Raw genomic sequence first — 21,328 nt, 5'->3', positions numbered from 1 at the left:
CGCGGCCAGAGATCATTGGGTTTCTCCAGGTGCTTGCCATCTGCTACAAGAATTAACTGAACTCAAAAGAGCCTTAACTGTTTTCTGTACTAGCAGTGCTCACTTGCAAAGGCCCACTTGCTGTGGAATTCTGCAAAAAAAAGCAGCTCAAGAAAGGTTTTGATTTTAGAGGAAAGGCAAGTACAGGTACCTAGTTTCTCCACAGAAAGCTCCTGATCCTAAGATGTGGCACTCGGAGAATTTCTCTTAGTGGACAAGTAATTCGCGGAATTTTGGATTGGAAATGGAACTCTGATTTTTAAAATGAAGGAAAAAAAAAAAAAGTGAGGCTATCACTTCAGGCGTCCCTGGGTGGGATCGAACCACCAACCTTTCGGTTAACAGCCGAACGCGCTAACCGATTGCGCCACAGAGACTACCCACAATGCCTAGCAAAATTTCGCACATCCTATGTATGTGTAGACCATTAACCAAACACTAGCGTTCCGCCATCTGGGTTCGTTTCTTCATCTTGAGATTGCAAGTAGGTTCCAAGTTATGTGATTCTAAAAGCCAGAACATTAAACCATCCCTGTCATACCACAGTAGAATCCTTGCTTCCTTTCTTCCCAATCTCTTAGCACCAGCGGGAAGCGACGTCCTCTTTCTCCCCAAGTGGAGATCTGGACACGAGTTAAGACCAGATTCACCACCGGAGGAAATGGAGAATGGCGGGACGGAGTGGAGAACCAAGTAGGGATTAATGAGTGCTGGGGAAACAGCTTGCTGCTGATTTGAACTGACATCCCTGCTTGGGACATCAGCCTGATGTTCTTACTTCGCTAAACTTCTATGAAACCCACTTACATTACCTCTCTCTGAATTATAAAACCCAGATGCCGAGCGTTTATTTAAAAACGTAACTTCAAAAGGGCAGTGATCTTCAAAGCTCTTCCTGAATGTGATTCTCAAGTAATAGCGAATATTCCACGGGGGAGGGAAGACAACCTCTGGAGACCGGACATACAGACTAGGTTGAACACTTCCCCCAGTACTCCTCCCTCCACTCACAATTGTGGTTCAAAAATATCGCCAATGGGCCCTGGCTCTCGGTAGAGAATTTAGTAATTTATAATAAGTAAAACTAAATTTTTTCTTAAACATTTTTAAATTTAATAAATTTTTTAATTAATTAATTTTTAAATTTTACATCCAAATTAGCATATAGTGGCATATAGCATATAGTGGCATATTGTTAGCATATAGTGCAACAATGATTTCAGGAGTAGATTCCTTAGTACCCCTTCCCCACTCAGCCCATCCCCCCTCCCATAATCCCTCCAGCAACCCTGTTTGTTTTCTATATTTAAGAGCCTCTTAGGATTTGTCCCCCTCCCTGTTTTGGTATTATTTTTACTTTCCTTCCCTTATGCTCATCTGTTTTGTCTCTTAAAGTCCTCATATGAATGAAGTCATATGATTTTTGTCTTCCTCTGACTGACTAATTTCGCTTAGCATAATACCCTCCAGTTCCACCCACGTAGTTGTAAATGGCAAGATTTCATTCTTTCTGATTGCCGAGTAATACTCCATTGTATATACATGCCACATCTTCTTTATCCATTCATCCATCGATGGACATTTGGGCTCTTTCCATACTTTGACTATTGTCGATAGCGCTGCTATAAACATTGGGGTGCATGTGCCCCTTTGAAACAGCACACCTATATCCTTGGATAAATACCTAGTAGTGCAATGGCTGGGTCGTAGGGTAGTTCTATTTTTAATTTTTTGAGGAACCTCCGTACTGTTTTCCAGAGTGGCTGCACCAGTTTGCATTCCCACCAACAATGCAAAAGAGATCCTCTTTCTCTGCATCCTTGGCAACGTTTGTTGTTGCCTGAGTTTTTAATGTGAGCCATTCTGACAGGTGTGAGGTGGTATCTCATTGCGGTTTTGATACAACTAAAATGTTTTACATTGAAACCAATCTGCAAGTTACTTTGAATCAAGAAAATAAGTTTTAGTAATGAACGTAATTTGGTTGGGTGAAATTCTAAGAACAGGTAAATTTTCAGAATTTTGTAGAGCCTGTGGGCATTTGGCAAAACCCTCTGCCATTTCCAGGAGTAGATACCGTGACTCAGAAATTCCTGGCTAGAGAAACACAGATCGTTCATTGCACAGACTTAGGCTCAGAAAAACACGAGTACAGGTACACCTCATATAGTTAGTCTTCTAGATGTAAACAGGTGGAAACTTCAGCTGCTTGTAAAACCAGATCAAAGTCATCTTCACGAAGTAGAAAATATTAGCATGCCGTTTCTCTGCTAGACAACAAAGCAGATATGACTGAAACACACTGGTCCCTCAGGGATACATCTTCAGTTGACTCAAAAGATTTTATAAAAATTCACAGGCCAAGTTACCTAGAGGTACAGGGGTCATGGCAGATGGCTGAGTCAACAGACCCCAAGGGCTTTTTCCCACCCATATATTTTCTTACCAGGCTCTGAGGATCCACGTCCTGTACTAAGGAAGAAAGCCCAGTAGCTTCAGAGAATACATGGGTACGGAAATGAAAGCCAGCTTTCCCATATGACCAGAAGCTGAACGCCTAGGAAGAAAATACAGAAAATACAGAGCACAGAACGGATTTCCCAGGATCAGAAACAATATGAGGCACTACTTGCAATATAGGCAGGACGCTGGGGGAAAAAAAAAATCAAGTGGTGTGAAAAAGATTGGCAAAAGGAGGAGTTCTGAAAAAGGGGAAAAAAATCAAAATAAAAGGTCTTCAGAGAAAGGAAAAACTAAAGATGTCAAGACAAGCTAGTATAAGGAGGATATATTAAATAGTTTTAATGTAATGCACGTCGCCCTGGGATACAAGTTGCACAGGACGCAGGAGTGTGCGATTCACCTTGGAGAGCACCCATAGAAGAAGGGTACTGAGCTGGTGAGAAGGAACGGGAAGATCCTGGCTAGGTGTAACGTAAGGCGGGAATGGGAAACTAGTAAACATGAAATCTTGGTGGCGGGCAAGAGGAATGAGGGACCGGGGTGGGGAGAGGAGGGGGAGGACGGAACTTCTGGGTAACACGCTGGCCGCTGGGCCATATGACGGAGGGTATCAGTCACGCAACTGGAAAAACACGCGCATGAGAAGTCCACAACGTCCTCCCGTGTGATGCACAGGCTCCCACCTGCTTGAGGTTGGATCTTCCTCACCGGCTCCACCTGAATCTGCGTGCTCTATCACCTTCATTGCCTGATGGTCCCAATGAAGGAACTTGGCGAGAATTTGCTTTTCACATCCAGGTTCAGATTCCACGGTCGGTCTCAGTTCTCCCATTCCCCCGACCCACCACTCCCGTGGGACACAGTAACCACCGCAGGGAGGACTCCACCTCTGCCAACGCTGGTTCCGCCGCCCCAGAACGAACACCACTGCCACCTTCATCCACACACTGCGTCCTCCTTTCCGGCGCGATGCCCGCTTTGGCGCAAAAGAGGCAGCGTGCTGGAAGTACCGAGCGCCAAACCGGTCCGTGAGTGGATCTGGGTTCCCTCCCAGTCGGGGCCAGGAATGCCGTGCGGGGGAAGGTACCGAAGAGGGGTGTGTGGAGTCGGGAAGGGGGTGGCCCGTAACGGGCGCCTGTGCAGGGCAGGGCGTCGAGGGCAGCAGGCAGGAGCAGGCGTGGGGAGGCAGCCGGAGAGGGGTCGGGCGCCCGGGTGGCCGGCCGCCGCCGTCCTCGTTAGTATAGTGGTGAGTATCCCCGCCTGTCACGCGGGAGACCGGGGTTCGATTCCCCGACGGGGAGGCAAGACGCCCTTTTTGGTGGCCTGCGCACCTCTGGGTCCCACCTCTTGCTCCCGAGGGGCAGGGGCGCTGCTTCTCGGCCGTCCGTCGTCCGGCCGGCGGCGCGTACCCGACCTGCGCGCCGTCCACCGGCCCCAGCCCTTTGCGTGGCTCGAGGCCGGACGCTGGGTGGCCACCGCGCAGCCGGGGCCTCGTGTGGTCCCCGCGGCAGCCACGGCGAGCTCCTCGGCGACGTGCCGCCCAGCCGCGCAGCCGCCGTGGGTGTCGCTCGGGTGGGAGGCAGATGGGTCCGGTCCCGTCTGGATGCGGGAGGTGGTGTGGCCTGGCGCCCGCCCCCTCTGCTCCTTCCCGCGCCGGGCCGGGCCGGGCCGGGCCGGGTCGGGCCGCTAGCTGCGGGCCGCGGAGGACGCGGAAGACGCCGGGCCGGGGACGTGGCGGGGCTCCCCAGCCGGCCTCCGAGCGCCCGAGAGCGGCCAGGCGGCCAGAGCGCCCTCCAGAGGCGGGCGGCGGTGGGCGCCGGGCGCGGGGCGCGGGGCGCCGGGCGCGGGGCGCAGGGCGGGCAGGTAGGTGGGCGGGCGGGCGTGCCCGGCGACCGGCCGGCGCAGCTGAGTCGGAGGGGCGAGGCTGGGGCGCCGGGCGGCCGGAGCCCGTGGTGGCCGGGCAGAGCTGCGGCCGGGCGGGACGTCGGGGCAGGGCTGCGCCGGGCGGCGGCGGCAGCGGCGGCGAGAGAGCGCCAAGGCGAGAAGGCGCCGGAGCGCACCCTGGGCCGGCCGCGTCGGGCCGGCCCGGGCCGTGCAGCGTTGGTGGTATAGTGGTGAGCATAGCTGCCTTCCAAGCAGTTGACCCGGGTTCGATTCCCGGCCAACGCAGCCGCCCGACCTTTTGCGCCGCTCCGGGGCCCTCCTGGCCAGGCCCGTCGGGCGCTGGCAGTGGGGGACGGCGTGCCGGCCCGCTGGGCGCTGGGCACGTGGGCCGAGGCGGCGTGCGGGTGCGAGGGCGGCCGGCGCGCATCGTTTTGCGGGTGCTGCCGGCGGGCCGGGTGGACTGCGTGGGGCCCGCGGGCGGCTGGACGTGCAGAGGCAGGGGCCTCGGGGCCCAAGCGGAGCCGCGTGGGTGGAATGGAGGCGCTGGGTCCAGGGGGTGCAGGCCAGGCGCGCAGCCTGTCGCTCCCTGGTGGTCTAGTGGTTAGGATTCGGCGCTCTCACCGCCGCGGCCCGGGTTCGATTCTCGGTCAGGGAAGCCTTTCTTCTTCCTCTGGCCCTCCGGGGTCTCCCCTCCCGGCCGGCCTAGCCGAGCCACCCACCGTCCGGTCCCCAGTGCACCCGCACCACCCCCTTTTAGCCCACGCCAGCGCTGGCTAGCTTGTCGCGGGCCCCGCCGCCACGATGGAGGGGTGCACACAAGGCCACCTGCCACGCCCCGACGGGCAGCCCCGGCCTCGCCCTGCCACCTCGGCCCGTCCGAGCCTTTTGGCCTGGCTGGCCCACCGGAGGCCCTCGGCATCGCCTCTCCCCTTCGCCGCCCCGCGCACGCGCTCGCCTGGCACCTTCGCTTCCACAGCCCGAGAGGCGAGTGGCCGGGGCGGCCTCTGTCCCCCGCCGGGACCACCAGGGTGCGCAGGCGCCCCTGCCCCGCGAGTGTGCTCGGACCCCCACCGCCCCCTCCGGTGGCGCTCCTAGCTGGCCGGGCTGACGAGCCATCCTGTCCTCCCTCGTGAGGTGCCCGCGGTGGCGGTGCTGGGCGCGTGGGTCAGGTGAGCCACGCGCAGCCCTGAGTCCCGTCACCTGGCCGAGCAGCCCCCCTCGGGCCTGCGACCTCTCGGGCGGCTTCCCTGCCCCACGCGGGGCGGGAGCGCCACGACCCGGCTGGCTGCGTCTCTCCCCGGCGACGGAGAGCGGACCCCAGGGGCACGCCGTTCTTGGGCGCCGATGCGAGCGCAGAGTCCGACCGACCGCCGTGCCCGGGAGGTGGAGGAGGGAAGAGGCATCTGGGCACGGCCCAGACCCCCTCCCCCCCCCCCGGGGCACTGGAGGTGAGCCAGCGGGGAGGTGCCGTGGGAGCCACGGGGGAAGACAACCCGGCAGCCAGGCAGGTGGGTGGCGGTCGAGGCACCCCGGGGGACTGGGCGCACTTGTCGCCAACTTGTCATTCCAATTGCAGGACACGTCGGTCCCTTCCATCCTTTGGCAAAGGGGCCGGCGTGTTACCCGGTGGTCCCTTTCGCCACCTCCGCGCCCCACCCCACACCCCCGATGAGCGGCGTCCTCCACCAACCCCCCCACTCACGCACACTTTTCACAGTTGCACTTTCCACAGTTTCCCATCCCGCCTCGCCCTGTGCCACGCCATGATAGGCGCCGTCCGTCCCTCTGTCCACCCCTGTCTGTATCCGTCCTCTTCTGTGGATGCCTCCCAAGGTCCATCGCACACCTCAGTCTCCTTCCCGCCCCAACTTGGACACCCCTGTCCGCCGGGGATTTGCTCTGTGATCAGAGGTGTCCCCTCTCGAGGCCAAGCGGTCAGCCGGTGCGCCGCGCACACCTGCTGGGGCACACTCGCTTCGACCGCACAAGCACCCTGCAGCGGTGCGGAGGAGCCGCGGCGGCCGTGGGTCTCCGGGTGCTTCCCGTGCCCGCGGGAAGTTTCCTCGGAGTCCTTGCTTTTGCGTGTGTGTGTGTGTGTGTGTGTGCGCGTGTGGGTGTGTGTGGAGGGGTGGAGGGGTGGAGGTCGGGGTGGGAGAGGGATGGAGGCCGGTGGTGGACTTTGGTGCCGTGGGTGGCTCTAGCGGTGGAAGAGGAAGCCGCGTTGGCACGGGAGCGCGGCGGCGAAGCGGGACGCAGAGAATCAAGGGCCTGCGCGACCATGACGTTAGGCACGCTGGGGTCTTGCGGGTGCGGGTGCCGGTGCCACCTGGAGTCTGTGAGCGACCCTCCCGGACGATGGGCTGTATAGCGCACCTACGCGTGGCAGCTTGGTTTCTGCCGGTTGTGCAAAAGGGGAGGATTTCTGGAGTGTGGGTAGAGTGAGCCAGAGCGTGTGTGTGTGGGTGTGTGTGTGGGTGTGTGGGTGGGTGTGGGGGGGGGCTGGTGGGAGGGGCGGCGGTGCGAGGTGGTGCCGAGGGAAGGGGAGGAGCGTGTGGGTGGCAGCGCGAGTTGGTGCGTGGATGCGTTCCTTGCAGTGAATCGGGAGACTGGAGCGAGGCGAGCAGTCATTAAAGAGAAGAAGGGCAAGGCAGGTGTGTGGGCGGGCGGGGCTGGGCCCTTGGCTCCCGGGCGGGCGGAGTTTTGTCCCCAGGGCGAGCGAGCCAGGGAGGAGGAAGGGAACGTGCGGCAGGGGCGGGGACGGGATGGGGCGTGGGCGGGCCCCCAGAGAGGAGCAGAGGTGGCTTTGGCCAGGTGCTCTGAAGGTGGGAGAGAGGAAGCGTAGCGCGCAGTTGGCGCTGCGGGGCCAAAAGGGGATGGCGCGTTGCATGGGCCGGGAATGGAACCCGGGCCTCCCGCGTGGCAGGCGAGAATTCTACCACTGAACCACCCATGCACCCACGGACGTGGTCCACAGAGGGCTTCCCCAGCGGCGCCGGCCGCCTCCGTTGCCGGTCCCCGCCAGTAGTGAGCGTGAGCGTGAGCGTGAGCGTCTGCTCCGTGGGAGCAGGCGGCGGGCGGTCTGCAAGACAGGCTCCAGGCACGCGGAGAGCCAGCCCCTAGGGCGCGGCGCGGCGCGGCGCGGCGCGGACGTCCGGGCAGAGGAAGGCACGGAGGCGGACTGGGCTCATCCCGTGCTTTGTCCCCCGTCCAGGGCCGCCGCCACAGCCTGCCCGTGTCCCCAGAGGCAGCCAGGAGCCGGACCCAGCCTGGCCAGCGCCCGATCCCCAAACAGCCGGAGCCATTTGTGGCAGGTGCCGGCAGGCGAGGGACCTTGCCTTCAGCTACTCCCAGCCCCGAGCCAGAGTCCGTTTGGCGGATGGTTTTCTCGCGCGTGCAGTGTGTGTCCCGGCGGAAGGGGGTGGGGAACGGATCTCTCGTGTGTGGAGCCATGGGGCCAGGGGCCCGGGGCGGGGGCGGGGGCGGGGGCGGGGGGCGGGGCCGGGTGGGCTGTGTGTGTGTGTGTGTGTGTGTGTGTGTGTGTGTGTGTGTGTGTTTGCGCTCGCGCCGGCGTCTGTCGGAGTTAGAGGCCAGGTAGCGCCGCCTGCGCCTCTGAGTGCGTCTCGGGCCAAGAGAGCAAAGGCCTGAGCGCGCTGGCCGGCGCCTCTCCCTAGGGGTCCGGCTCGGTGCCTTGACACGTTGGGAGGCAGGAGGGCGGTCTTGGATCCGGGAGGAAGGCTGGGGCGGAGTGGCCGGCCGGCGGCGGCCTCCCCGAGCCAGGAGATGCGCTGTGGCGCCCGGCTGGATGGCCTGGGGGTCTAGGGCTTCCGCTCACTGCTCCCTGCAGCCACCTTCCCGGCTTGGACTCGTGAGCCAGGCCCACAGAAGGGAGGGGTCCGCGCCGCCGGCTGGCCAGCAGACGGCTGCGCTGTATGGCTCCCGGGAGGCAGACAGGCAGGCAGGTAGGTGTGGCCAGGGGAAGGCCCCTAGGTGGAGAATCGTGTGGGCCGCCTCGGGAGGGTGTCGAGACAATGGACTAGGGCCGGGGGGAAAGCACGGGGTGACGGTGGGGTGGGTGCGTGTTCCCGGTGGCGGCGGAAGCGGACGGCTGGCTGGAAGAGCCAGGCGCTGTCCAGCGGCCACAAGTGGGAGCGGGAAGCGCGGGGAGCTTTGCAGCCTGGGCTGGTTCGCGAGTGCCGGGGTGAGGAGGGCAGGGGCGGGAATAGACGAGAAGGAGGACCAAAGAGCCTCCAGAAAGCAGCAGGTGCGAAGTCAGCGAAGCCTGCGGGTGTGGGAATGGCGCTCGAGTCGCCGGGGAGTGCGTGTGTGTGTGCGCGCGCGCGCGCGGGCGCGCGCTCACAGCCGGAGGCGGCGAGGGTGGAGGGGCTGGAGCTCGGTCCCGGGCAGCGTGTGCTCGGGTGCGAGGCGGGCCGCGGCCGCGAGAGGGTGTGGTCCAGGCCCGGGTGGCGTGGCTGCTGTGTGGGGCGGGCCAAAAGGTGGGCGTGTCAGGAGTGGGATTCGAACCCACGCCTCCAGGGGAGACTGCGACCTGAACGCAGCGCCTTAGACCGCTCGGCCATCCTGACGGCGGGTGTGGGCGCGTCGCCGCTGGCCTGGCTGGGACGCGGCGCTAACGCTGGTGTCCTTGGCCGTCATGGCGCCCGGCTGGCGGCTGTGTGGGTGCGCAAGGGGCGAGACACGCGCGGCGGCCCCGGAGGAGCACGGCCAGCCGCCTCGCCGCCGCCGCCGCCGCCGCCGCCAGCGCGGCTCCCGTCGCTGTCGCACCCCCACCCCCAGCTCCCTGCAGGCCCCGTCCAGCGTCGGCGCCCCTTGCCCTGCTCCCCACCCCGCCTTCCTCGCCCTCGCCCTCGCCCTCGGCCTCGGCCTCGGCCTCGCCCTCTCAGCCCCGCTTGCCGTCTGGGGCCTTTTCTCCCGGCGCGATGCCCGCCTGGCAGACGAGAGAGAGGCAGCGCTCGTTGGGAGTACTGAGCGCCGTCCGGGTCCGTGTGTGGGCCCCGGGTCCGGGCGGACTCCGAGTCGGGGCCGGGGGCTGCCGTGCGGGAGAGGGGGCCGAAGCGGGGCTGGGGTCGGGTGGGGCGTGGCCCGTGCCGGGCGCCTGTGCAGGGCAGGGCGTCGAGGGCAGCAGGCAGGGGCAGGCGTGGGGAGGCAGCCGGAGAGGGGTCGGGCGCCCGGGTGGCCGGCCGCCGCCGTCCTCGTTAGTATAGTGGTGAGTATCCCCGCCTGTCACGCGGGAGACCGGGGTTCGATTCCCCGACGGGGAGGCAAGACGCCCTTTTTGGTGGCCTGCGCACCTCTGGGTCCCACCTCTTGCTCCCGAGGGGCAGGGGCGCTGCTTCTCGGCCGTCCGTCGTCCGGCCGGCGGCGCGTGCCCGGCCTGCCCGCCGTCCACCGGCCCCAGCCCTTTGCGTGGCTCGAGGCCGGACGCTGGGTGGCCACCGCGCAGCCGGGGCCTCGTGTGGTCCCCGCGGCAGCCACGGCGAGCTCCTCGGCGACGTGCCGCCCAGCCGCGCAGCCGCCGTGGGTGTCGCTCGGGTGGGAGGCAGATGGGTCCGGTCCCGTCTGGATGCGGGAGGTGGTGTGGCCTGGCGCCCGCCCCCTCTGCTCCTTCCCGCGCCGGGCCGGGACGCGCCGGGCCGGGCCGGGCCGGGTCGGGCCGCTAGCTGCGGGCCGCGGAGGACGCGGAAGACGCCGGGCCGGGGACGTGGCGGGGCTCCCCAGCCGGCCTCCGAGCGCCCGAGAGCGGCCAGGCGGCCAGAGCGCCCTCCAGAGGCGGGCGGCGGTGGGCGCCGGGCGCGGGGCGCCGGGCGCGGGGCGCAGGGCGGGCAGGTAGGTGGGCGGGCGGGCGTGCCCGGCGACCGGCCGGCGCAGCTGAGTCGGAGGGGCGAGGCTGGGGCGCCGGGCGGCCGGAGCCCGTGGTGGCCGGGCAGAGCTGCGGCCGGGCGGGACGTCGGGGCAGGGCTGCGCCGGGCGGCGGCGGCAGCGGCGGCGAGAGAGCGCCAAGGCGAGAAGGCGCCGGAGCGCACCCTGGGCCGGCCGCGTCGGGCCGGCCCGGGCCGTGCAGCGTTGGTGGTATAGTGGTGAGCATAGCTGCCTTCCAAGCAGTTGACCCGGGTTCGATTCCCGGCCAACGCAGCCGCCCGACCTTTTGCGCCGCTCCGGGGCCCTCCTGGCCAGGCCCGTCGGGCGCTGGCAGTGGGGGACGGCGTGCCGGCCCGCTGGGCGCTGGGCACGTGGGCCGAGGCGGCGTGCGGGTGCGAGGGCGGCCGGCGCCCAGCGTTTTGTGGGTGCTGCCGGCGGGCCGGGTGGACTGCGTGGGGCCTGCGGGCGGCTGGACGTGCAGAGGCAGGGGCCTCGGGGCCCAAGCGGAGCCGCGTGGGTGGAATGGAGGCGCTGGGTCCAGGGGGTGCAGGCCAGGCGCGCAGCCTGTCGCTCCCTGGTGGTCTAGTGGTTAGGATTCGGCGCTCTCACCGCCGCGGCCCGGGTTCGATTCCCGGTCAGGGAAGCCTTTCTTCTTCCTCTGGCCCTCCGGGGCCTCCCCTCCCGGCCGGCCTAGCCGAGCCACCCACCGTCCCGTCCGCAGTGCACCCGCACCACCCCCTTTTAGCCCACGCCAGCGCTGGCTAGCTTGTCGCGGGCCCCGCCGCCACGATGGAGGGGTGCACACAAGGCCACCTGCCACGCCCCGACGGGCAGCCCCGGCCTCGCCCTGCCACCTCGGCCCGTCCGAGCCTTTTGGCCTGGCTGGCCCACCGGAGGCCCTCGGCATCGCCTCTCCCCTTCGCCGCCCCGCGCACGCGCTCGCCTGGCACCTTCGCTTCCACAGCCCGAGAGGCGAGTGGCCGGGGCGGCCTCTGTCCCCCGCCGGGACCACCAGGGTGCGCAGGCGCCCCTGCCCCGCGAGTGTGCTCGGACCCCCACCGCCCCCTCCGGTGGCGCTCCTAGCTGGCCGGGCTGACGAGCCATCCTGTCCTCCCTCGTGAGGTGCCCGCGGTGGCGGTGCTGGGCGCGTGGGTCAGGTGAGCCACGCGCAGCCCTGAGTCCCGTCACCTGGCCGAGCAGCCCCCCTCGGGCCTGCGACCTCTCGGGCGGCTTCCCTGCCCCACGCGGGGCGGGAGCGCCACGACCCGGCTGGCTGCGTCTCTCCCCGGCGACGGAGAGCGGACCCCAGGGGCACGCCGTTCTTGGGCGCCGATGCGAGCGCAGAGTCCGACCGACCGCCGTGCCCGGGAGGTGGAGGAGGGAAGAGGCATCTGGGCACGGCCCAGACCCCCTCCCCCCCCCCCGGGGCACTGGAGGTGAGCCAGCGGGGAGGTGCCGTGGGAGCCACGGGGGAAGACAACCCGGCAGCCAGGCAGGTGGGTGGCGGTCGAGGCACCCCGGGGGACTGGGCGCACTTGTCGCCAACTTGTCATTCCAATTGCAGGACACGTCGGTCCCTTCCATCCTTTGGCAAAGGGGCCGGCGTGTTACCCGGTGGTCCCTTTCGCCACCTCCGCGCCCCACCCCACACCCCCGATGAGCGGCGTCCTCCACCAACCCCCCCACTCACGCACACTTTTCACAGTTGCACTTTCCACAGTTTCCCATCCCGCCTCGCCCTGTGCCACGCCATGATAGGCGCCGTCCGTCCCTCTGTCCACCCCTGTCCGTATCCGTCCTCTTCTGTGGATGCCTCCCAAGGTCCATCGCACACCTCAGTCTCCTTCCCGCCCCAACTTGGACACCCCTGTCCGCCGGGGATTTGCTCTGTGATCAGAGGTGTCCCCTCTCGAGGCCAAGCGGTCAGCCGGTGCGCCGCGCACACCTGCTGGGGCACACTCGCTTCGACCGCACAAGCACCCTGCAGCGGTGCGGAGGAGCCGCGGCGGCCGTGGGTCTCCGGGTGCTTCCCGTGCCCGCGGGAAGTTTCCTCGGAGTCCTTGCTTTTGCGTGTGTGTGTGTGTGTGTGTGTGCGCGTGTGGGTGTGTGTGGAGGGGTGGAGGGGTGGAGGTCGGGGTGGGAGAGGGATGGAGGCCGGTGGTGGACTTTGGTGCCGTGGGTGGCTCTAGCGGTGGAAGAGGAAGCCGCGTTGGCACGGGAGCGCGGCGGCGAAGCGGGACGCAGAGAATCAAGGGCCTGCGCGACCATGACGTTAGGCACGCTGGGGTCTTGCGGGTGCGGGTGCCGGTGCCACCTGGAGTCTGTGAGCGACCCTCCCGGACGATGGGCTGTATAGCGCACCTAGGCGTGGCAGCTTGGTTTCTGCCGGTTGTGCAAAAGGGGAGGATTTCTGGAGTGTGGGTAGAGTGAGCCAGAGCGTGTGTGTGTGGGTGTGTGTGTGGGTGTGTGTGTGGGTGTGTGGGTGGGTGGGTGGGTGTGGGGGGGGGCTGGTGGGAGGGGCGGCGGTGCGAGGTGGTGCCGAGGGAAGGGGAGGAGCGTGTGGGTGGCAGCGCGAGTTGGTGCGTGGATGCGTTCCTTGCAGTGAATCGGGAGACTGGAGCGAGGCGAGCAGTCATTAAAGAGAAGAAGGGCAAGGCAGGTGTGTGGGCGGGCGGGGCTGGGCCCTTGGCTCCCGGGCGGGCGGAGTTTTGTCCCCAGGGCGAGCGAGCCAGGGAGGAGGAAGGGAACGTGCGGCAGGGGCGGGGACGGGATGGGGCGTGGGCGGGCCCCCAGAGAGGAGCAGAGGTGGCTTTGGCCAGGTGCTCTGAAGGTGGGAGAGAGGAAGCGTAGCGCGCAGTTGGCGCTGCGGGGCCAAAAGGGGATGGCGCGTTGCATGGGCCGGGAATGGAACCCGGGCCTCCCGCGTGGCAGGCGAGAATTCTACCACTGAACCACCCATGCACCCACGGACGTGGTCCACAGAGGGCTTCCCCAGCGGCGCCGGCCGCCTCCGTTGCCGGTCCCCGCCAGTAGTGAGCGTGAGCGTGAGCGTGAGCGTCTGCTCCGTGGGAGCAGGCGGCGGGCGGTCTGCAAGACAGGCTCCAGGCACGCGGAGAGCCAGCCCCTAGGGCGCGGCGCGGCGCGGCGCGGCGCGGACGTCCGGGCAGAGGAAGGCACGGAGGCGGACTGGGCTCATCCCGTGCTTTGTCCCCCGTCCAGGGCCGCCGCCACAGCCTGCCCGTGTCCCCAGAGGCAGCCAGGAGCCGGACCCAGCCTGGCCAGCGCCCGATCCCCAAACAGCCGGAGCCATTTGTGGCAGGTGCCGGCAGGCGAGGGACCTTGCCTTCAGCTACTCCCAGCCCCGAGCCAGAGTCCGTTTGGCGGATGGTTTTCTCGCGCGTGCAGTGTGTGTCCCGGCGGAAGGGGGTGGGGAACGGATCTCTCGTGTGTGGAGCCATGGGGCCAGGGGCCCGGGGCGGGGGCGGGGGCGGGGGGCGGGGCCGGGTGGGCTGTGTGTGTGTGTGTGTGTGTGTGTGTGTGTGTGTGTGTGTGTGTGTTTGCGCTCGCGCCGGCGTCTGTCGGAGTTAGAGGCCAGGTAGCGCCGCCTGCGCCTCTGAGTGCGTCTCGGGCCAAGAGAGCAAAGGCCTGAGCGCGCTGGCCGGCGCCTCTCCCTAGGGGTCCGGCTCGGTGCCTTGACACGTTGGGAGGCAGGAGGGCGGTCTTGGATCCGGGAGGAAGGCTGGGGCGGAGTGGCCGGCCGGCGGCGGCCTCCCCGAGCCAGGAGATGCGCTGTGGCGCCCGGCTGGATGGCCTGGGGGTCTAGGGCTTCCGCTCACTGCTCCCTGCAGCCACCTTCCCGGCTTGGACTCGTGAGCCAGGCCCACAGAAGGGAGGGGTCCGCGCCGCCGGCTGGCCAGCAGACGGCTGCGCTGTATGGCTCCCGGGAGGCAGACAGGCAGGCAGGTAGGTGTGGCCAGGGGAAGGCCCCTAGGTGGAGAATCGTGTGGGCCGCCTCGGGAGGGTGTCGAGACAATGGACTAGGGCCGGGGGGAAAGCACGGGGTGACGGTGGGGTGGGTGCGTGTTCCCGGTGGCGGCGGAAGCGGACGGCTGGCTGGAAGAGCCAGGCGCTGTCCAGCGGCCACAAGTGGGAGCGGGAAGCGCGGGGAGCTTTGCAGCCTGGGCTGGTTCGCGAGTGCCGGGGTGAGGAGGGCAGGGGCGGGAATAGACGAGAAGGAGGACCAAAGAGCCTCCAGAAAGCAGCAGGTGCGAAGTCAGCGAAGCCTGCGGGTGTGGGAATGGCGCTCGAGTCGCCGGGGAGTGCGTGTGTGTGTGCGCGCGCGCGCGCGGGCGCGCGCTCACAGCCGGAGGCGGCGAGGGTGGAGGGGCTGGAGCTCGGTCCCGGGCAGCGTGTGCTCGGGTGCGAGGCGGGCCGCGGCCGCGAGAGGGTGTGGTCCAGGCCCGGGTGGCGTGGCTGCTGTGTGGGGCGGGCCAAAAGGTGGGCGTGTCAGGAGTGGGATTCGAACCCACGCCTCCAGGGGAGACTGCGACCTGAACGCAGCGCCTTAGACCGCTCGGCCATCCTGACGGCGGGTGTGGGCGCGTCGCCGCTGGCCTGGCTGGGACGCGGCGCTAACGCTGGTGTCCTTGGCCGTCATGGCGCCCGGCTGGCGGCTGTGTGGGTGCGCAAGGGGCGAGACACGCGCGGCGGCCCGGAGGAGCACGGCCAGCCGCCTCGCCGCCGCCGCCGCCGCCGCCGCCAGCGCGGCTCCCGTCGCTGTCGCACCCCCACCCCCAGCTCCCTGCAGGCCCCGTCCAGCGTCGGCGCCCCTTGCCCTGCTCCCCACCCCGCCTTCCTCGCCCTCGCCCTCGCCCTCGCCCTCGGCCTCGGCCTCGCCCTCTCAGCCCCGCTTGCCGTCTGGGGCCTTTTCTCCCGGCGCGATGCCCGCCTGGCAGACGAGAGAGAGGCAGCGCTCGTTGGGAGTACTGAGCGCCGTCCGGGTCCGTGTGTGGGCCCCGGGTCCGGGCGGACTCCGAGTCGGGGCCGGGGGCTGCCGTGCGGGAGAGGGGGCCGAAGCGGGGCTGGGGTCGGGTGGGGCGTGGCCCGTGCCGGGCGCCTGTGCAGGGCAGGGCGTCGAGGGCAGCAGGCAGGGGCAGGCGTGGGGAGGCAGCCGGAGAGGGGTCGGGCGCCCGGGTGGCCGGCCGCCGCCGTCCTCGTTAGTATAGTGGTGAGTATCCCCGCCTGTCACGCGGGAGACCGGGGTTCGATTCCCCGACGGGGAGGCAAGACGCCCTTTTTGGTGGCCTGCGCACCTCTGGGTCCCACCTCTTGCTCCCGAGGGGCAGGGGCGCTGCTTCTCGGCCGTCCGTCGTCCGGCCGGCGGCGCGTGCCCGGCCTGCCCGCCGTCCACCGGCCCCAGCCCTTTGCGTGGCTCGAGGCCGGACGCTGGGTGGCCACCGCGCAGCCGGGGCCTCGTGTGGTCCCCGCGGCAGCCACGGCGAGCTCCTCGGCGACGTGCCGCCCAGCCGCGCAGCCGCCGTGGGTGTCGCTCGGGTGGGAGGCAGATGGGTCCGGTCCCGTCTGGATGCGGGAGGTGGTGTGGCCTGGCGCCCGCCCCCTCTGCTCCTTCCCGCGCCGGGCCGGGACGCGCCGGGCCGGGCCGGGCCGGGTCGGGCCGCTAGCTGCGGGCCGCGGAGGACGCGGAAGACGCCGGGCCGGGGACGTGGCGGGGCTCCCCAGCCGGCCTCCGAGCGCCCGAGAGCGGCCAGGCGGCCAGAGCGCCCTCCAGAGGCGGGCGGCGGTGGGCGCCGGGCGCGGGGCGCCGGGCGCGGGGCGCAGGGCGGGCAGGTAGGTGGGCGGGCGGGCGTGCCCGGCGACCGGCCGGCGCAGCTGAGTCGGAGGGGCGAGGCTGGGGCGCCGGGCGGCCGGAGCCCGTGGTGGCCGGGCAGAGCTGCGGCCGGGCGGGACGTCGGGGCAGGGCTGCGCCGGGCGGCGGCGGCAGCGGCGGCGAGAGAGCGCCAAGGCGAGAAGGCGCCGGAGCGCACCCTGGGCCGGCCGCGTCGGGCCGGCCCGGGCCGTGCAGCGTTGGTGGTATAGTGGTGAGCATAGCTGCCTTCCAAGCAGTTGACCCGGGTTCGATTCCCGGCCAACGCAGCCGCCCGACCTTTTGCGCCGCTCCGGGGCCCTCCTGGCCAGGCCCGTCGGGCGCTGGCAGTGGGGGACGGCGTGCCGGCCCGCTGGGCGCTGGGCACGTGGGCCGAGGCGGCGTGCGGGTGCGAGGGCGGCCGGCGCCCAGCGTTTTGTGGGTGCTGCCGGCGGGCCGGGTGGACTGCGTGGGGCCTGCGGGCGGCTGGACGTGCAGAGGCAGGGGCCTCGGGGCCCAAGCGGAGCCGCGTGGGTGGAATGGAGGCGCTGGGTCCAGGGGGTGCAGGCCAGGCGCGCAGCCTGTCGCTCCCTGGTGGTCTAGTGGTTAGGATTCGGCGCTCTCACCGCCGCGGCCCGGGTTCGATTCCCGGTCAGGGAAGCCTTTCTTCTTCCTCTGGCCCTCCGGGGCCTCCCCTCCCGGCCGGCCTAGCCGAGCCACCCACCGTCCCGTCCGCAGTGCACCCGCACCACCCCCTTTTAGCCCACGCCAGCACGCCAGGCCAGCGCTGGCTAGCTTGTCGCGGGCCCCGCCGCCACGATGGAGGGGTGCACACAAGGCCACCTGCCACGCCCCGACGGGCAGCCCCGGCCTCGCCCTGCCACCTCGGCCCGTCCGAGCCTTTTGGCCTGGCTGGCCCACCGGAGGCCCTCGGCATCGCCTCTCCCCTTCGCCGCCCCGCGCACGCGCTCGCCTGGCACCTTCGCTTCCACAGCCCGAGAGGCGAGTGGCCGGGGCGGCCTCTGTCCCCCGCCGGGACCACCAGGGTGCGCAGGCGCCCCTGCCCCGCGAGTGTGCTCGGACCCCCACCGCCCCCTCCGGTGGCGCTCCTAGCTGGCCGGGCTGACGAGCCATCCTGTCCTCCCTCGTGAGGTGCCCGCGGTGGCGGTGCTGGGCGCGTGGGTCAGGTGAGCCACGCGCAGCCCTGAGTCCCGTCACCTGGCCGAGCAGCCCCCCTCGGGCCTGCGACCTCTCGGGCGGCTTCCCTGCCCCACGCGGGGCGGGAGCGCCACGACCCGGCTGGCTGCGTCTCTCCCCGGCGACGGAGAGCGGACCCCAGGGGCACGCCGTTCTTGGGCGCCGATGCGAGCGCAGAGTCCGACCGACCGCCGTGCCCGGGAGGTGGAGGAGGGAAGAGGCATCTGGGCACGGCCCAGACCCCCTCCCCCCCCCCCGGGGCACTGGAGGTGAGCCAGCGGGGAGGTGCCGTGGGAGCCACGGGGGAAGACAACCCGGCAGCCAGGCAGGTGGGTGGCGGTCGAGGCACCCCGGGGGACTGGGCGCACTTGTCGCCAACTTGTCATTCCAATTGCAGGACACGTCGGTCCCTTCCATCCTTTGGCAAAGGGGCCGGCGTGTTACCCGGTGGTCCCTTTCGCCACCTCCGCGCCCCACCCCACACCCCCGATGAGCGGCGTCCTCCACCAACCCCCCCACTCACGCACACTTTTCACAGTTGCACTTTCCACAGTTTCCCATCCCGCCTCGCCCTGTGCCACGCCATGATAGGCGCCGTCCGTCCCTCTGTCCACCCCTGTCCGTATCCGTCCTCTTCTGTGGATGCCTCCCAAGGTCCATCGCACACCTCAGTCTCCTTCCCGCCCCAACTTGGACACCCCTGTCCGCCGGGGATTTGCTCTGTGATCAGAGGTGTCCCCTCTCGAGGCCAAGCGGTCAGCCGGTGCGCCGCGCACACCTGCTGGGGCACACTCGCTTCGACCGCACAAGCACCCTGCAGCGGTGCGGAGGAGCCGCGGCGGCCGTGGGTCTCCGGGTGCTTCCCGTGCCCGCGGGAAGTTTCCTCGGAGTCCTTGCTTTTGCGTGTGTGTGTGTGTGTGTGTGTGCGCGTGTGGGTGTGTGTGGAGGGGTGGAGGGGTGGAGGTCGGGGTGGGAGAGGGATGGAGGCCGGTGGTGGACTTTGGTGCCGTGGGTGGCTCTAGCGGTGGAAGAGGAAGCCGCGTTGGCACGGGAGCGCGGCGGCGAAGCGGGACGCAGAGAATCAAGGGCCTGCGCGACCATGACGTTAGGCACGCTGGGGTCTTGCGGGTGCGGGTGCCGGTGCCACCTGGAGTCTGTGAGCGACCCTCCCGGACGATGGGCTGTATAGCGCACCTAGGCGTGGCAGCTTGGTTTCTGCCGGTTGTGCAAAAGGGGAGGATTTCTGGAGTGTGGGTAGAGTGAGCCAGAGCGTGTGTGTGTGGGTGTGTGTGTGGGTGTGTGGGTGGGTGTGGGGGGGGGCTGGTGGGAGGGGCGGCGGTGCGAGGTGGTGCCGAGGGAAGGGGAGGAGCGTGTGGGTGGCAGCGCGAGTTGGTGCGTGGATGCGTTCCTTGCAGTGAATCGGGAGACTGGAGCGAGGCGAGCAGTCATTAAAGAGAAGAAGGGCAAGGCAGGTGTGTGGGCGGGCGGGGCTGGGCCCTTGGCTCCCGGGCGGGCGGAGTTTTGTCCCCAGGGCGAGCGAGCCAGGGAGGAGGAAGGGAACGTGCGGCAGGGGCGGGGACGGGATGGGGCGTGGGCGGGCCCCCAGAGAGGAGCAGAGGTGGCTTTGGCCAGGTGCTCTGAAGGTGGGAGAGAGGAAGCGTAGCGCGCAGTTGGCGCTGCGGGGCCAAAAGGGGATGGCGCGTTGCATGGGCCGGGAATCGAACCCGGGCCTCCCGCGTGGCAGGCGAGAATTCTACCACTGAACCACCCATGCACCCACGGACGTGGTCCACAGAGGGCTTCCCCAGCGGCGCCGGCCGCCTCCGTTGCCGGTCCCCGCCAGTAGTGAGCGTGAGCGTGAGCGTGAGCGTCTGCTCCGTGGGAGCAGGCGGCGGGCGGTCTGCAAGACAGGCTCCAGGCACGCGGAGAGCCAGCCCCTAGGGCGCGGCGCGGCGCGGCGCGGCGCGGACGTCCGGGCAGAGGAAGGCACGGAGGCGGACTGGGCTCATCCCGTGCTTTGTCCCCCGTCCAGGGCCGCCGCCACAGCCTGCCCGTGTCCCCAGAGGCAGCCAGGAGCCGGACCCAGCCTGGCCAGCGCCCGATCCCCAAACAGCCGGAGCCATTTGTGGCAGGTGCCGGCAGGCGAGGGACCTTGCCTTCAGCTACTCCCAGCCCCGAGCCAGAGTCCGTTTGGCGGATGGTTTTCTCGCGCGTGCAGTGTGTGTCCCGGCGGAAGGGGGTGGGGAACGGATCTCTCGTGTGTGGAGCCATGGGGCCAGGGGCCCGGGGCGGGGGCGGGGGCGGGGGGCGGGGCCGGGTGGGCTGTGTGTGTGTGTGTGTGTGTGTGTGTGTGTGTGTGTGTGTGTTTGCGCTCGCGCCGGCGTCTGTCGGAGTTAGAGGCCAGGTAGCGCCGCCTGCGCCTCTGAGTGCGTCTCGGGCCAAGAGAGCAAAGGCCTGAGCGCGCTGGCCGGCGCCTCTCCCTAGGGGTCCGGCTCGGTGCCTTGACACGTTGGGAGGCAGGAGGGCGGTCTTGGATCCGGGAGGAAGGCTGGGGCGGAGTGGCCGGCCGGCGGCGGCCTCCCCGAGCCAGGAGATGCGCTGTGGCGCCCGGCTGGATGGCCTGGGGGTCTAGGGCTTCCGCTCACTGCTCCCTGCAGCCACCTTCCCGGCTTGGACTCGTGAGCCAGGCCCACAGAAGGGAGGGGTCCGCGCCGCCGGCTGGCCAGCAGACGGCTGCGCTGTATGGCTCCCGGGAGGCAGACAGGCAGGCAGGTAGGTGTGGCCAGGGGAAGGCCCCTAGGTGGAGAATCGTGTGGGCCGCCTCGGGAGGGTGTCGAGACAATGGACTAGGGCCGGGGGGAAAGCACGGGGTGACGGTGGGGTGGGTGCGTGTTCCCGGTGGCGGCGGAAGCGGACGGCTGGCTGGAAGAGCCAGGCGCTGTCCAGCGGCCACAAGTGGGAGCGGGAAGCGCGGGGAGCTTTGCAGCCTGGGCTGGTTCGCGAGTGCCGGGGTGAGGAGGGCAGGGGCGGGAATAGACGAGAAGGAGGACCAAAGAGCCTCCAGAAAGCAGCAGGTGCGAAGTCAGCGAAGCCTGCGGGTGTGGGAATGGCGCTCGAGTCGCCGGGGAGTGCGTGTGTGTGTGCGCGCGCGCGCGCGGGCGCGCGCTCACAGCCGGAGGCGGCGAGGGTGGAGGGGCTGGAGCTCGGTCCCGGGCAGCGTGTGCTCGGGTGCGAGGCGGGCCGCGGCCGCGAGAGGGTGTGGTCCAGGCCCGGGTGGCGTGGCTGCTGTGTGGGGCGGGCCAAAAGGTGGGCGTGTCAGGAGTGGGATTCGAACCCACGCCTCCAGGGGAGACTGCGACCTGAACGCAGCGCCTTAGACCGCTCGGCCATCCTGACGGCGGGTGTGGGCGCGTCGCCGCTGGCCTGGCTGGGACGCGGCGCTAACGCTGGTGTCCTTGGCCGTCATGGCGCCCGGCTGGCGGCTGTGTGGGTGCGCAAGGGGCGAGACACGCGCGGCGGCCCCGGAGGAGCACGGCCAGCCGCCTCGCCGCCGCCGCCGCCGCCGCCGCCAGCGCGGCTCCCGTCGCTGTCGCACCCCCACCCCCAGCTCCCTGCAGGCCCCGTCCAGCGTCGGCGCCCCTTGCCCTGCTCCCCACCCCGCCTTCCTCGCCCTCGCCCTCGCCCTCGCCCTCGGCCTCGGCCTCGCCCTCTCAGCCCCGCTTGCCGTCTGGGGCCTTTTCTCCCGGCGCGATGCCCGCCTGGCAGACGAGAGAGAGGCAGCGCTCGTTGGGAGTACTGAGCGCCGTCCGGGTCCGTGTGTGGGCCCCGGGTCCGGGCGGACTCCGAGTCGGGGCCGGGGGCTGCCGTGCGGGAGAGGGGGCCGAAGCGGGGCTGGGGTCGGGTGGGGCGTGGCCCGTGCCGGGCGCCTGTGCAGGGCAGGGCGTCGAGGGCAGCAGGCAGGGGCAGGCGTGGGGAGGCAGCCGGAGAGGGGTCGGGCGCCCGGGT

The 21,328-nt window shown here is 68.5% G+C and overlaps 1 protein-coding gene and 16 non-coding genes across 17 annotated transcripts; 9 read left to right on the top strand and 8 right to left on the bottom strand.

The window, feature by feature from the left end:
* Nucleotides 1–342: 342 nt before the first annotated feature.
* TRNAN-GUU lies at nt 343–416 on the bottom strand. The gene has a single exon. It is a non-coding gene; the product is annotated as a tRNA-Asn (tRNA).
* A 3,315-nt stretch (nt 417–3,731) lies between these two features.
* On the top strand, nt 3,732–3,803 carry TRNAD-GUC. Its single transcript has one exon. It is a non-coding gene; the product is annotated as a tRNA-Asp (tRNA).
* A 796-nt stretch (nt 3,804–4,599) lies between these two features.
* TRNAG-UCC lies at nt 4,600–4,671 on the top strand. Its single transcript has one exon. It is a non-coding gene; the product is annotated as a tRNA-Gly (tRNA).
* A 298-nt stretch (nt 4,672–4,969) lies between these two features.
* TRNAE-CUC lies at nt 4,970–5,041 on the top strand. The gene has a single exon. It is a non-coding gene; the product is annotated as a tRNA-Glu (tRNA).
* Nucleotides 5,042–7,268: 2,227 nt separating this feature from the next.
* On the bottom strand, nt 7,269–7,339 carry TRNAG-GCC. The gene has a single exon. It is a non-coding gene; the product is annotated as a tRNA-Gly (tRNA).
* A 1,547-nt stretch (nt 7,340–8,886) lies between these two features.
* TRNAL-CAG lies at nt 8,887–8,969 on the bottom strand. Its single transcript has one exon. It is a non-coding gene; the product is annotated as a tRNA-Leu (tRNA).
* A 314-nt stretch (nt 8,970–9,283) lies between these two features.
* LOC123382744 (basic proline-rich protein-like) lies at nt 9,284–20,789 on the bottom strand. Its single transcript, XM_045048634.1, has 11 exons — nt 20,703–20,789; nt 20,494–20,608; nt 19,100–19,223; nt 15,576–16,725; nt 15,178–15,379; nt 14,851–15,039; nt 14,625–14,739; nt 14,116–14,300; nt 13,227–13,350; nt 9,696–10,845; nt 9,284–9,499 (listed from the first exon to the last, which is right to left on the bottom strand). Exons 1-11 carry the CDS (start codon nt 20,787–20,789, stop codon nt 9,284–9,286), a joined length of 3,657 nt encoding a protein of 1,218 aa, XP_044904569.1.
* TRNAD-GUC lies at nt 9,594–9,665 on the top strand. Its single transcript has one exon. It is a non-coding gene; the product is annotated as a tRNA-Asp (tRNA).
* On the top strand, nt 10,465–10,536 carry TRNAG-UCC. The gene has a single exon. It is a non-coding gene; the product is annotated as a tRNA-Gly (tRNA).
* Nucleotides 10,835–10,906, top strand: TRNAE-CUC. The gene has a single exon. It is a non-coding gene; the product is annotated as a tRNA-Glu (tRNA).
* TRNAG-GCC lies at nt 13,154–13,224 on the bottom strand. The gene has a single exon. It is a non-coding gene; the product is annotated as a tRNA-Gly (tRNA).
* Nucleotides 14,768–14,850, bottom strand: TRNAL-CAG. The gene has a single exon. It is a non-coding gene; the product is annotated as a tRNA-Leu (tRNA).
* TRNAD-GUC lies at nt 15,474–15,545 on the top strand. Its single transcript has one exon. It is a non-coding gene; the product is annotated as a tRNA-Asp (tRNA).
* TRNAG-UCC lies at nt 16,345–16,416 on the top strand. The gene has a single exon. It is a non-coding gene; the product is annotated as a tRNA-Gly (tRNA).
* Nucleotides 16,715–16,786, top strand: TRNAE-CUC. The gene has a single exon. It is a non-coding gene; the product is annotated as a tRNA-Glu (tRNA).
* Nucleotides 19,027–19,097, bottom strand: TRNAG-GCC. The gene has a single exon. It is a non-coding gene; the product is annotated as a tRNA-Gly (tRNA).
* TRNAL-CAG lies at nt 20,637–20,719 on the bottom strand. The gene has a single exon. It is a non-coding gene; the product is annotated as a tRNA-Leu (tRNA).
* Nucleotides 20,790–21,328: the final 539 nt, after the last annotated feature.

The sequence above is a fragment of the Felis catus genome, chromosome F1, assembly GCF_018350175.1.
Source record: "Felis catus isolate Fca126 chromosome F1, F.catus_Fca126_mat1.0, whole genome shotgun sequence".
In the NCBI taxonomy this organism is placed as follows: Eukaryota; Metazoa; Chordata; class Mammalia; order Carnivora; family Felidae; genus Felis; species Felis catus.
Note: the sequence above shows the minus strand (reverse complement) of the source record. Positions and strands in the feature narration are given on the sequence as shown.

Excerpts from the sequence above, each read along its gene's own strand:
- LOC123382744 (XM_045048634.1), bottom strand. The coding sequence starts at position 20,789 with ATGACGGCCAAGGACACCAGCGTTAGCGCCGCGTCCCAGCCAGGCCAG. Across the intron at positions 15,380-15,575 it reads GCAAGAGGTGGGACCCAGAG|GCGCCCGGCACGGGCCACGC; the intron begins GTGCGCAGGCCA and ends TGCCCTGCACAG. Across the intron at positions 14,740-14,850 it reads GCGACGCGCCCACACCCGCC|CAGCCACGCCACCCGGGCCT; the intron begins GTCAGGATGGCC and ends CGCCCCACACAG.